This window comes from Zonotrichia albicollis, chromosome 12 (genome assembly GCF_047830755.1).
Source record: "Zonotrichia albicollis isolate bZonAlb1 chromosome 12, bZonAlb1.hap1, whole genome shotgun sequence".
Taxonomy (NCBI): Eukaryota; Metazoa; Chordata; class Aves; order Passeriformes; family Passerellidae; genus Zonotrichia; species Zonotrichia albicollis.
The window spans coordinates 18,273,506-18,288,402 of record NC_133830.1 but is presented as its reverse complement, the minus strand read 5'-3'; the positions used below and the strand labels follow the sequence as shown (position 1 = coordinate 18,288,402).

General features: G+C 34.2%; 1 protein-coding gene across 3 annotated transcripts in view; it reads right to left on the bottom strand.

Annotated features, from left to right (window-relative positions):
* The window catches only part of ATG7 (autophagy related 7), a 115,472-nt gene that overhangs the window by 57,665 nt on the left and 42,910 nt on the right, over positions 1-14,897 (bottom strand). For 2 of the 3 annotated variants that reach the window (XM_074550129.1, XM_074550128.1), the window contains exon 18: positions 12,228-12,350. In XM_074550129.1, the coding sequence (XP_074406230.1) occupies positions 12,228-12,350 (123 nt within the window). Of the gene's footprint in view, positions 1-8,911; positions 8,945-12,227; positions 12,351-14,897 lie in introns of those variants that run through there. The other variant, XM_074550126.1, reaches the window with a different exon arrangement.

Genomic DNA, 14,897 nt, shown 5'->3' with positions numbered 1-14,897 from the left:
GAATTGGGGCGTGTCCTGTCCTTCTTCTTCTTCTTCTTCTTCTTCTTCTTCTTCTTCTTCTTCTTCTTCTTCTTCTTCTTCTTCTTCTCCTCCATCTTCTGTTGTGATGGTGGCACTTTGGGATTGGTCATTACTGAAAGTACACCGGACTATAAGAATAAAAAGGATTGGGGAGAAATGATAAATATTGTACACGTAACTTTGGGTATAAAGATAGGTGACTGCCCGGAGGGCAGCACAGTGTGCTCATGGCTGGCTGCTGAGCAGAGCTCTGTCGGGCCGAAAGAAAATCTTTTAGATAAACAATTAATAAACACCGAGACCGAAAGAAGAACTGAAGCCTCTTCTCGTCCTTTGATACGCGGCTGCCCCAAGGCCACCCCGGGCCTTTCCAGGCCCTTCAAACAGCCGAAAACCAGACACTCCACTGCCATCTAAGACAACCAGCACAAAATGCGTGTTTTTACAAGGGCTATTCAAAGAAATAGCAGGAGTGGGGAGAATGACTCATGGGCCAGCAAGCTTCACTCGCTGCAGCTCCTCACAAAGGGAATCAGGACTTAGATGATGATTTTTTAAAAAAATAACCAAGAAGCATTAGCAAAAGCAGCTGCTGCACTGTAATATTTCTAAACAGCTTTGTTACGCCTTCATGTTCTCTTCCAGTAGGAGTTTTCTCTCTCTGACTTGCATTGGTTGTTGGCAGTAGGTATTAGACAAATAAACTTTTCAACAACATGAAGAGTTTTAAAACTGTATTTCTTAACCTCTATCTATCCCCTTGACAGGGGGTAACTCCTGCAACTCACTGCATCTATTCCTCCACAGGCAATAAAATGATCCCTGCAGGGATTTTCTCATATCTAAGAAATTCAGATACCTTGGGCTTCTTTTCAGGGCCAGGCACTCATGAAACTGAGGCTGGATTTTCATTCTCACCAGATCTGAAAAGGGTAACGGGCAGAGAAGATGCAAATGCAAAATTAGATGTTATTTCCAAGCCCTAAAAGAAGCTTCTTTGCATTTGGTATTTCTGCTTTCTGGATTTAATCTGTGTTTTAGTATTCTGATCAATTTTTTTTTTATTAACCAAGGAGCATTAGCAAAACCAGCTGCTGCACTGTAATATTTCTAAGCAGCTTTGTTATGCCTTCATGTTCTCTTGCAGTAGGACTTTTCTGACTTGCATTGGCTTTGCTGTTGTTGGCTGTGGACATCAGACAAATAAACTTTTCAACAACATAAAGCCTTTTAAAAGTGCATCTCTTAACCCCTATCTATCCCCTTGAGAGGGGGTGACTCCTGAAACTCATTGCATCTCTTCCTCCACAGGCAATAGGCTCATATCTAAGAAATTCTGATACCTTGGGCCAGGCACTCATGAAACTGAGGCTGGATTTTCATTCTCACTAGATCTGAAAAGGGTAACGTGCAGAGAAGATGCAAATGCAAAATAGGATGTTATTTCCAAGCCCGAAAAGAAGCTTCTTTGCATTTAATTTTTCTGCTTTCTGGATTTAATCCGTGTTTTAGTATTCTGATCAATTTTTTTTTTATTAACCAAGGAGCATTAGCAAAAGCAGCTGCTGCACTGTAATATTTCTAAACAGCTTTGTTATGCCTTCATGTTCTGTTCCAGTAGGAGTTTTCTCTTTCTGACTTGCATTGGCTTTGCTGTTGTTGGCAGGCTGTCTCAGTAGACATCAGACAAATAAACTTTTCAACAACATAAAGCCTTTTAAAAGTGCATCTCTTAACCCCTATCTATCCCCTTGAGAGGGGGTAACACCTGAAACTCATTGCATCTCTTCCTCCACAGGCAACAGGCTCCTATCTAAGAAATTCTGATACCTTGGGCCAGGCACTCGTGAAACTGAGGCTGGATTTTCATTCCAAAAGGGTAACGTGCAGAGAAGATGCAAATGCAAAATAGGATGTTATTTCCAGCACCTAAAAGAAACTTCTTTGCATTTGGTATTTCTGCTTTCTGGATTTAATCTATGTTTTAGTATTCAGATCAAATTGGTTATTTTTTTTAATAACCAAGGAGCATTAGCAAAACCAGCTGCTGCACTGTAATATTTCTAAACAGCTTTGTTATGCCTTCATGTTCTCTTGCACCAGGAGTTTTCGTTTTCTGACTTGCATTGGCTTTGCTGTTGTTGGCAGGCTGTCTCAGTAGACATCAGACAAATAAACTTTTCAACAACATAAAGACTTTTAAAACTGCATCTCTTAACCCCTATCCCCCTGAGAGGCTGGGAAGTGGCTGCTTAATTCTTTAAAGGTTTGGTTGTGCCTCCCTTCTCTATTTCTGTGACTGACTTCCTTTAGTTCCCAAAAAATAAACAAGCCTCTGAGCAGTTATCTCCACCTAAATCACACTTTGTACCTATTTCCTAACCATGGATTTTTTGGATTTGTTGACAAACCTATTGGATTTCACACTTGACTTGCAGGGGATTAAATTCATTGCCTGGTGGGCTTGAGTCACTACTTTACAATTACAGGAGTTTATTTTGTATGGAACAAACACTTCAACAGAACTCTCATTTTCAGATGACAAAGTATTGATGTGCTTGTACACAAGCTTAGAGTTTTTAACCAAATTTTTATTATCTTATTATTAAAATGTCTTATTATTAAATAGAATATTATTAAAATTATTTTATTATTTTTTATCATCAAAATTTTATTATTTTATTATGATGTATTATTATTTATTTTTGTATTATTCTTATTCTTATATATTTATATTATTTATACATCATTCTATTATTATTTATTATTAATTATTTTATTTATTATTTATGTATTTATTATTTATTTTTATTATTATACAATTTTTTATAATTTTATTTTTAATTCTTGTTGTTGTTGTTATTATTATTATTATTTCCATAATCTCACAGCTTTCCTGTATATGAAAATAACAAACTCAGTAACTCACAAGCAGCTTCTGCTTTGTGAAATATCACATGGAGGAAAAGCTTTGGTGTCCCAAACTCAACACTACAAAATGTAATAACTCAGCGCTAATTTAAAGCACATTATTTAATACCTAGAGTGGGGTTTTTAAAGGTTGAGAGACCAAGAAAACAGAAACTCATCCTAAAACTGTTTTTTTTTAAATGTTATGATCTCCAAGCTTAAAAGTGAGACACTTTTCTCTTGGCTAATTTTTATTACATGTATTACTTTTCTGATGTCTCTTCATGAGGTCAGGCACAACTTTAATTTACAATTTACAAGATTTAACTTTCCAACTAATTTGACTTTAAATCAACTGAGAGAAGTCACTGCTAAGGAGAAATTATCACTGAAGAGATAAGAGAGAACCAATCCTTATCTTCTAAGGCACAAAGTGGCTCATCTTGGAACCAAAGCTGGGTTTTAACTACAGAATTGGTCATTAATTTTTATTACTCTGAAGATATCAGGTGGATTCTCCAGGACTCCAGCCAATTCCATAAAAATAACTATTCTCTATGGCAGATTTCAGCTGGGAGCCAGGTTTTAATGTGTTCCAAAAAAGCGCTGGAAAAAGAAAACTTCAGGAGAACCTGAACTACAGTGAGGGAAAGGAAACACCAGGAAAATATTCAAAGAGAAAGAGAGCTCAGGCCAGTAAGAGCCAGGTTAATATTCATTTTAAAGGCTCTCAAATCTGCCTGTTTTATAAATTAGTGTCAACCAAAACTCAGTAGCAACATGGATGCAAATCTTTAAACACTCACTCTGGTAAAATTATTTCATGGTTCACAAAGGAAGAAAACCTGAGCCAGGGTCAAAATTGAAGCTGAAAAGTTGCTCACAAACAGTTTTCCATATGAGATTTCCACCTAGGAGCATGTCTTAAAATTGATGTTCTGTTCTTAAAATTCGTGGTGCTTAATTTCCTCTGTGACTTAGCAAGTGCTGGCATTGAGGAGAGGCTGTGCTGAACCCACAGGATTTTCCAGCAGCTCTTCACATTTCGGTCAAATTCATTTATTACCATTTCCTATATTCCTATATATTTCCTATATTCCACCTATATTTATAGGAAAATTGGCCCCAAAGTTGAAAAGAAGCTGCTGCTGCTTGTGCAGAGGGGTTTTGGGGTGACAATCAGAGAAGTCCAGGAAGTGTTTCCATAGGAATTCTGGATTTTCAGGAGCAGGCAAACACAGTTAACAATGAAAATAATCTGCTGGACATTTCACAGGATGATCAGAGGACATTGATCCCTATATATATTCCCATATATTTCCTATATTCCACCTATATTTACACCTATCCTCCCTATATGTATTCCTATATATTTCGTATATTCCACCTATATTTACAGGGAAATTGGCCCCAAAGTTGAAAAGAAGCTGCTGCTGCTTGTGCAGAGGGGTTTTGGGGTGACAATCAGAGAAGTCCAGGAAGTGTTTCCATAGGAATTCTGGATTTTCAGGAGCAGGCAAACACAGTTAACAATGAAAATAATCTGGTGGACATTTCACAGGATGATCAGAGGACACTGATCCCTATATATACTCCTACATATTTCCTATATTCCACCTATATTTACACCTATTCTCCCTACATATATTCCAATAGATTTCCTATATTCTACCTATATTTATAGGAAAATTGGCCCCAAAGTTGAAAAGAAGCTGCTGCTGCTTGTGCAGAGGGGTTTTGGGGTGACAATCAGCTGGTGGCAGTAACAGAGCACCAAAGCACTTGGGGGATGTGAGAATTGCCTGCATGGGCTCACCCTGACAGAAATGCCCTCTGAGAAGCCCAGGAGATGGTTCCAGAGGAAATCTGGATTTTAAGGAGCAGGCAAACACGGTTAGCAATGAAAATAATCTGGTGGACAACAGTTCAGAGGCTCCAGGATGATCAGAGGACATTGATCCCTATATATATTCCTACATATTTCCTATATTCCACCTACATTTACACCTATCCTCCCAATATATATTCCAATAGATTTCCTATATTCTACCTATATTTAGAGGAAAATTGGCCCCACAGTTGAAAAGAAGCTGCTGCTGCTTGTGCAGAGGGGTTTTGGGGTGACAATCAGAGAAGTCCAGGAAGTGTTTCCATAGGAATTCTGGATTTTCAGGAGCAGGCAAACACAGTTAACAATGAAAATAATCTGCTGGACATTTCACAGGACGATCAGAGGACATTGATCCCTATATATATTCCTACATATTTCCTATATTCCACCTATATTTACACCTATTCTCCCTACATATATTCCAATAGATTTCCTATATTCTACTTATATTTACAGGGAAATTGGCCCCAAAGTTGAAAAGAAGCTGCTGCTGCTTGTGCAGAGGGGTTTTGGGGTGACAATCAGAGAACTCCAGGAAGTGTTTCCAGAGGAATTCTGGATTTTTAGGAGCAGGCAAACACAGTTAACAATGAAAATAATCTGCTGGACATTTCACAGGATGATCAGAGGACATTGATCTCTCTATATATTCCTACATATTTCCTATATTCCACCTATATTTACACCTATCCTCCCAATATATATTCCAGTAGATTTCCTATATTCTACTTATATTTACAGGGAAATTGGCCCCAAAGTTGAAAAGAAGCTGCTGCTGCTTGTGCAGAGGGGTTTTGGGGTGACAATCAGAGAAGTCCAGGAGGTGTTTCCATAGGAATTCTGGATTCTTAGGAGCAGGCAAACACAATAAACAATGAAAATAATCTGGTGGACAACAGTTCAGAGGCTCCAGGATGATCAGAGGACATTGATCCCTATATATATTCCTATATATTTCCTATATTCCACCTATATTCACACCTATCCTCCCTATATATATTCCTATATATTTGCTATATCCCACCTATATTTACAGGAAAATTGGTCCCAAAATTGAAAAGAAGCTGCTGCTGCTTGTGCAGAGGGGTTTTGGGGTGACAATCAGCTGGTGGCAGTAACAGAGCACCAAAGCACTTGGGGGATGTGAGAATTGCCTGCATGGGCTCACCCTGACAGAAATGCCCTCAGAGAAGCCCAGGAGATGGTTCCAGAGGAAATCTGGATTTTAAGGAGCAGGCAAACACGGTTAGGAATGAAAATAATCTGGTGGACAAGAGTTCACAGGCTCCAGGATGATCAGAGGACATTGATCTCTATATATATTCATATATATTTCTTTAATTCTACCTATATTTACAGGAAAATTGGCCCCAAAGTTGAAAAGAAGCTGCTGCTGCTTGTGCAGAGGGGTTTTGGGGGGACAATCAGAGAACTCCAGGAAGTGTTTCCATAGGAATTCTGGATTTTCAGGAGCAGGCAAACACAGTTAACAATGAAAATAATCTGCTGGACATTTCACAGGATGATCAGAGGACATTGATCCCTATATATATTCCTACATATTTCCTATATCCCACCTATATTTACAGGAAAATTGGCCCCTAAGCTGAAAAGAAGCTTCTGCTGCTTGTGCAGTTTTGGGGTGAGAACAGGATGACCAGATGATCCCTAATGAAGTGATTTAATTAACACTTGAGGGGGTGCTGAGGCAGCCGTGCCCCAAGACATCCACAGCAATTGGTGTTTATTGAGATCTGGCGCTGATTTGGCCAGCAGCAAAATTTCCACTTCTTTAAAATTTGATTTGATTTGGACAAGCACTCATACACTCTTGGACTGAGATGCACATGGTAGAATTTACGGTCTTAATTAGAATTAAGTTCATCAGCGTGTTTGTGTTGTGTAATTTCTCATTCTTCACGTGAGAATAACAGAAATCATCTTGAACAGCCTATTCATTCTTCTTTGTGACAAAGTAAATTGGAATGGAAGGGATTTAATGCCTGAATTTCATTACTTCTCCTTTACTGGAGATTTTTTTCTTCAAAGGAAGAAGAGTCAACAGAATTTGAAACTCTTTCTAGAAGAGAACTGCTCCCCCAAATATAGATTTTACAGCTTCAGTCTAGCAAAATTTTGGGGTGCTGTGCTCATCATTAGCTAAAATGACTCTCAAATCTTCAATAAAGTACAATTTAACATCATTTACCACCAGAGCACAAATCAAACCATTATTTTGTACTCCTTGTTTAGGAGTTATATTATAGATAATTGATTAATTCCTATTATAGATTATTATAGCCACAGATTATTATAGCTAATAGATTTATTCCTATTACTTTCCATTTTATAGTTTCAGGGGACTGACTGTGACATTTTACATAGAGATTTAAGATCTATCAATGTTTTGACACTAAGACAGCAATTCAGTTAAAAAATAATCCTTAATTGTAAATTAATTTGTGCCTGACCTCATGAAGAGACATCAAAAAATAACCCTATGAAAAAAATATATAAACCAACAAAACCTGTTGCTAACCCAAATGCCATTATTCCATTTCTTTCTGTGGTTTTTTCCCCCATATATTTGACATTTCCAACAAAAATGATAACTGGATACCAACCAACTGTCCTTCCCTCCAAAGAAATAAATGTCTGCACAAACCCTGCCTGCCCTGAAGGGACAAAATCACATTTATTCAGATATCCCCTGAAACAGGAGCATTTGTGCACATCACCCTCTGATGTCAGTCCCAGGAGGATAATTTGAATATAATTAATGAGAATAATTGAATTTATCATTGAAGGTATCAGGGAAAGGCAAGGAGCTCATGTTTTGGTAGCACACAGAGGCACCACTTGACAGGGACTTCTAAACCCTTCCAAAAGCAGCAAAAGGCATCAGCAGGAAAAAAAAAAAATAATTAGCATTGTTCAAACAGCCAGGAAACATTACTTGATAAAAGAAGAAAAATGATGACACTAATTGACATCATGAGAAAACTCAAAAAGAAAAAAAAAAAGAAAGAAAACAAATTAAACTCCTAATCTCTTAAGAAAGAAATTCCAGGGCAGGCCTGAATCTGTCAAAATTAATTTCTCCAGAAATGCACCAGATTAAAAACATGAAGGAAAATAAAAAAGCTCCCAGTCACAGAAAAGTCACAAATATTAATTTTGGGCTACCCATCAGTAATGATTTCTTTAGGAAGTTTTCATAACACCAAATAAAATGACATTCTGAACAATTCTTGGCTAACAGAGCAAAACTGCCAAGTTACAGAATTTGCTGTTACAATATTGTTGTAGCTGGGTTTTTCTGTTTTGCTTGGGGTTTTTTTTTTTTTTGGCTTTTCACATGTTATTGTTTCAGCATCAAATACATTGCATAATATAATGCAGAATCAGAAACAAGCAGGATATTTTTAATAGAAAAGCACACTGGAAATTCAGAATTTTCTTCCAAATTAGGAAAAGCACAAAGTTCCTTTTTCACACCAGCTGCTTATTCTGCAGCTAAGCCTTGTCCCTCAAGAAATGACTGAAAAATGCTCAGGCACAAACCTCAGATAAGTCCAGAAATTATAAAATTGAGTTGCCTGTATTTTCTCTCAGTGTTTTATTAGCATTAATCCTTTTTTTTTTTTCATTCATTAGGATTGTTTGGAATGCAGAAAAGGGATTTTGGAAATGCCAAAAAAGCCTCACTCACTGACTGCAAGAACTTGTCACAGAAACTACAGATCCCACACTTTTTGTGAGAGACAGAAACTTGAAATACAACATTACTGAAGTAAAATAGCACAGACATGGAAATACAACATTACTGAAGTAAAATAACACAGACATGGAAATTCAACATTACTGAAGTAAAATAACACAGACATGGAAATTCAACATTACTGAAGTAAAATAACACAGACATTGTGACCTGCTGCCACCACACCTGACCTTTAAATTCACATTCTAATATAGGAACTCTGCTACATATTTGATTTTTTTTTTTCCAAAGTTCTTTATGATCCTACTGGATTGCAGCTTCTACCCCTTCTTGTTTTTTTTAATCAGAAAACCCGAGTGAAAATTTTATTTCTGGTGTGTGTTTTATAATCTTCTTTCATCCTGATGAAAGCAGGAAGTGCAGTAAAGCATCCAAGTCATTCAGGAATTGAAATGCAAAATAAGAAAAGTATATTTATTTACACTTGTGTCTTATTGCAGAGAGAAATGAGAATTACAGAGAACTGCAGAGAGCAGTGAGTTGAGCATATCAGCAAAGCTGGGAATTAGGAGGAGAAAACTTGGAATTTGAAATTTTATGAGAATGAGGAGGAGAAAACTTGGAATTCAAAATTTTATGAGAATGAGGAGGAGAAAATCTTGAATTAGAAATTTTATGGGAATTAGGATGAGAAAACTTGAGATTGAATTAGAAATTTCAGAGGAAAAGCATATTTACATCTATACATTATCTACATCTATATTAATTATATAATATATATATATATAATTATATATATATAATTATATTATATTATCACATCATATCATATATTATACACAATTTGTATCAACTTTAAACCTATTTCAATGTATAAAAATTTTAAACATATTTTTTAGAAATGTATTAAATGTTTAGGTTAATTAAGTTTTAAATGTATTAAAACTTCGAACATACTTAAATATGTTAAAATTATATAAAAATATGTTAAATATGTTAAATATGTTAAAATATTATGGTCAACAGCACAGCCCTGGAATAGGAATTAAACAGTGCAAGTAAAAAAAGATTTTCACTAAGTGAAAGGTCTCTCATATCTTACTGCAAATTGTGTTCCTTAAATGTCCCAGAGAACATTTATGATTTAAGAAACAGGTGTTCTGTTGACTGAAAAAATCCTGAAATTTGTATCAACTTTAAACCTATTTCAATGTATTAAAATTTTAAACATATTTTTTAGAAATGTATTAAATGTTTAAGTTAATTAAGTTTTCAATGTATTAAAACTTTGAGCATATTTAAATGTATTAAAATATTATGGTCAACAGCACAGCCCTGGAATAGGAATTAAACAGTGCAAGTAAAAAAAGATTTTCACTAAGTGAAAGGTCTTTCATATCTTACTGCAAATTGAGTTCCTTTAATCTGGGTAAACACACTTGGTGCCAATAATGTGGGGGCAATTTTCATGGAAATTCAGGTTATATATCCAAAAATGTTGTTGCATTTAACATTCATTCCTACAGAACACGCACAACTTACTCAGATTCTTTTTAGGCAAACTCAAAACTAAAAAAAAAATCCTCATTAAAGCACTTTTACACACGCATCATGAAAGCAGCAAAGCATTTTATAAAAATAAAAATAAAAAATATTTTTAAAAATTTTGAAACATAAGAGCGGCACAACACTTTATCTGACCACACCAAAACGCTCTGGGCAAAATGTTCAATGAAATGCTCTGAGTAAATTCACATTTTAACAGAGAACCTTTTAAAAACGAGCACAAGATTGAGTGGTTCCCCTATCAGATGCAGTTTATTAGGGAAATATCAGGGATTTATACATGGAATTACAACCCAACTATGATGTTACTGGGTAAATAAGAGGTTGGATGACATCTAAATTTACAAGTCTATTTTCTTTATAGCACTGGATAGGTTTTACTAGACAGGAGGAAAGGAAAATCTGCAGTTACCAGAAGCCATTTTATGGCCTCTAAATGCATCAATAACCCACAAAATCTCTCTGAGTGATGAAAAAAAGATAATTTCCCACCAGAAAAATGAAACATTCCCATCTCCAACCAGGCCATCCACACCTGGTGAAACCTCTCAGTGCTTTTGCTGCAGTCTTTAGAATGTAATGGGAATATTTCAAATCAAAGGAGCACCAAACCTAAAATCCAGTGGCTCCATTTTAGGGAATAATCTGCCAAGAACAGCTCCAAAGCAGCCAGAAACCAAAAAAAAAAAATCATTTTACAGACTCACAACCCCCAGCTGCAGCGTGAGAAAAAGGAGCTCAAAATACAAGAGAAAAGGAGCTCGAGGCAGGAGAGTAATTCTGCAGAAAAGATATTAAAGGACAGTAATTCTGCAGAAAAGATATCAAAGGAGAGTAATTCCGCAGAAAAGATATTAAAAGCACTCTCTTGTGCACTTAAAAAATTTAAGAATTGCCCCAGATGATGAACTGGGAGACTTGTGAAGGAGCACAAAACAACCAGAGCCAAAATGTAATATTTTTCAGTGGCAAAATGTACCAAAGAGCTGGTTTTTAACCCAAAGCAAGCAGGGGCGCTCCAGAATACCCATAAATAATCTGCCTGTCAGCCCCTGCCATTCAGAAACGCAGATTCACCAAGAATATTCAACTGCTGAAAGAGATGGATTTCCCCAAAAATGCAGCAATCCCAGAGGGAAGAATCAAGCAGGCTCCCTGGTTTGATGGCAATTATATTAATTTGAAATTATGAGCTATGCAAATACATTTTATGTCAGATTTTCCACCTCTGAGCAGTGATTTCACTGAACAAACTTCACTAAAATACCCCAGGATTTTTGAAAGGACACAAATTCTGCGTTTTGAGCAAAACTTTGAAATACAATAAGTTGCAGTAAGTCCCACCAGACTCTGTATTTTGTAGAGAATATCTAAAACCTCATTAACAAACACCTAGTGTGAAGCTGCAAAAGGGATTTATGGATTAATACCTGCTAAATAATACATGACTAGTTTTAATTGCTTTTACATTTAACATTACCAACACTAAAATTCAGGCCTGGCAATCAGACTTTAATTATTCCTGCTGTTAATGAGTGGCATGTATCAAAGGGTGCTTGTTTTCCCTTCTTGGATCCCTCTCATATATACATATATATATATATATATATATATATATATATATATATATATATATATATATATACATACACACACATATACATATATATATATGTATATACATATACATATATATATACACACATATATATAATATCTATATTTTATATAGATATAGAAATTATATAATATAGAATATATAGAACATATATAAATATATATAATATTATATATAATAAAATTTATACATATTATAATATTATAATAATATAATAATATAATACTAGAAATATATATAATATTTATAGTATATAAAATATATATGAGGGATATATACACATATATATACACACATATATATTATATATATAAAATATATAGTATAGAATATATATTTATATATAAAATAAATATAAATATATAACACTCAGATAAAGTTATAGTTAATTTAAGAGAATGTCTAAATCATTGTGTCAATCATTCTGTAAATGAAATACCACTGCTGAATTCTATCATATGATCACATGATTAATTAACATCCCAATTTCATTTGCTTACCTCAGCAGCTTGTGTCTCCTGGTGTAATAAAGTCAGACCTGTCAAGTCTTCCAAGAAGGAATGTGAAGAATTAAAAACTTTGGCGAGGAAATTAAACCCTTCTCGTTCATACTGCTCCAGGACCTGCAAAGAAACAAACAGAGAACAATTTCAAATGTAATACCCATAATCTAATTCACCCTCATATTTGGCTCACAAAATAAAAGCAGAATCTTTCTGAGCACTCAGAAAATGCCTGGATACTGCAAACAGGTAAAAATGGCAGAGAATAAAACAATAATTTTTGCCAACTCAGTCTCTACAGTGAGGAAAGGTACCAAGAAGGAAGAGAAATGGTTTAGGGATTAATTATATTAAGTATTAATTAAATAATAAGGTTTAAGATTTCCTGCTTTAAATGCATTTTTTATGACATGATAGGGCAAGAAGGAAAACATAATATATATAATATAAAACATAATTATATATAAAATATAATGTATATAAAAAATAAAACATTATATAATATGAAATGATATAATATAATATAATATAATATAATATAATATAATATAATATATCTAAAATATTATTTTATATATTGTATTATTATCTATATATATAATATATGCTATATAGTTATATTTATATTATTATATAATATATAGTATAGCATTTATATGTTATATAATATATTGTATAATAAGGTTTAAGATTTCCTGCTTTAAATACATAAAATATAAAAATATTAAATATATTTACATATATATATTAAATATATTTACATATATATATTATTTTTATGTATATATATATATACATATAAAAAAAATAAATTGTTTATGACAGATGATAGGGCAAGAAGAAGACATAAGATACATATATAATACAAAACATAATTTTATATAAAAATAATATATATTCAAAATAAAACATAATTATATCTAATGTAATCTATATAATTATATTATCTAAATTATACTATATATAATATAATTTATATAATACACTATAACAATTATTATAATAAATGTAATATATAATATATATAGCATAATATATAGTATAATATATATATAGCATAATATATAGTATAATATAATATAGTATAATATATATAATATAATATAATATAATATAATATAATATAATATAGTATAGTTATATACTATATTATATTATACTATACTATACTAATATTATATATATAGTATAGTATAATATAGTATATAACTATACTATATACTATAACCTACTATACTATAAATAGTATATACTATATACTATAATATAGTATAGTATAACATAGTATAGTATAACATAGTATAACATAACACTAAATATTATATTCTTTATCTAAAATATTTTTATATATTGTATTATTATCTACATATCTTTTTATAAGATATTTATATTATTATATAACATATAATACAGCATTTATATGTTATATTGTATATATATTATATAATCAGGTTTAAGATTTCCTGCGTTAAACACATTTTTCATGCCAGATGATAGGGCCAGAAGGAAAGCTTGGCTGCACAGCCATGAAAGGAGAATTTGAGTGCCACAAAACACAGCAAAACCTGTTTGAATATCAGGGCAAGGCAAGAACCATGCTGGCCCAGCCTGAAAAATTCCCTGAGAATTCCCCAAGCCCAACATCCCCCAGCCTCCAGAGATCCATGATTCTGAGGTTTTTTTATCTTTCTCTATTTCTCTGCTTTAATTTCCCCAGTTCAGTTTTTATTTGGGCAGTTTTACAAGCTCCTACCAGAACTGTGAGGTTTTAGTTGATATTCCTCTCAAGCCCTGAGCATCATAATTTATTTCAGCTTTAGGAAAGGAGTTGCCAGGCTGATTTCAAGGCAGGGAGATGCAAATTGAGGGAAGAAAATATAAATATCAAACATGACCCCAATCCTACCCCTTTTGGGTCAGCAGGCAGGCAGAAAATGGAAGGAACTTATGCCTGAGCAACCTCAGGATCCATTGTTTCCTTATTTTTGTTCCAAGTTCTCATAATTTCATCCAAACAGAACTTTTCCTGCAGAACCTCAAGGAGCAGAGCAGGATTTATGCAGGGACCCCAAAACCACACATTTAAACAGAAAAGAGCAGAAGGTGTGATAGGGAAAGGACCACCAGGATCAGCCTGGATCCAAGTTCTCATCATTTCATCCAAAATAGGACTTTTCCTGCAGAACCTCAAGGAGCAGAGCAGGATTGATGCAGGGACCCCAAAACTACATTTAAACAGAAATGAGCAGAATGTGTGACAGGGAAAGGATCCTCAGGATCAGCCTGGATCCATGTTCTCATCATTTCATCCAAAATAGGATTTTTCCTGCAGAACCTCAAGGAGCAGAGCAGGGTTTATGCAGGGACCCCAAAACTACATTTAAACAGAAATGAGCAGAATGTGTGACAGGGAAAGGACCACCAGGATCAGCCTGGATCCAAGTTCTCATAATTTCATTCAAAATAGGATTTTTCCAGCAGAACCTCAAGGAGCAGAGCAGGATTGATGCAGGGACCCCAAAACCACACATTTCAAAAGAAAAGAGCAGAAGGTGTGACAGGGAAAGGACCACCAGGATCAGCCTGGATCCATGTTCTCATCATTTCATCCAAAATAGGACTTTTCCTGCAAAACCTCAAGGAGCAGAGCAGGATTGATGCAAGGAC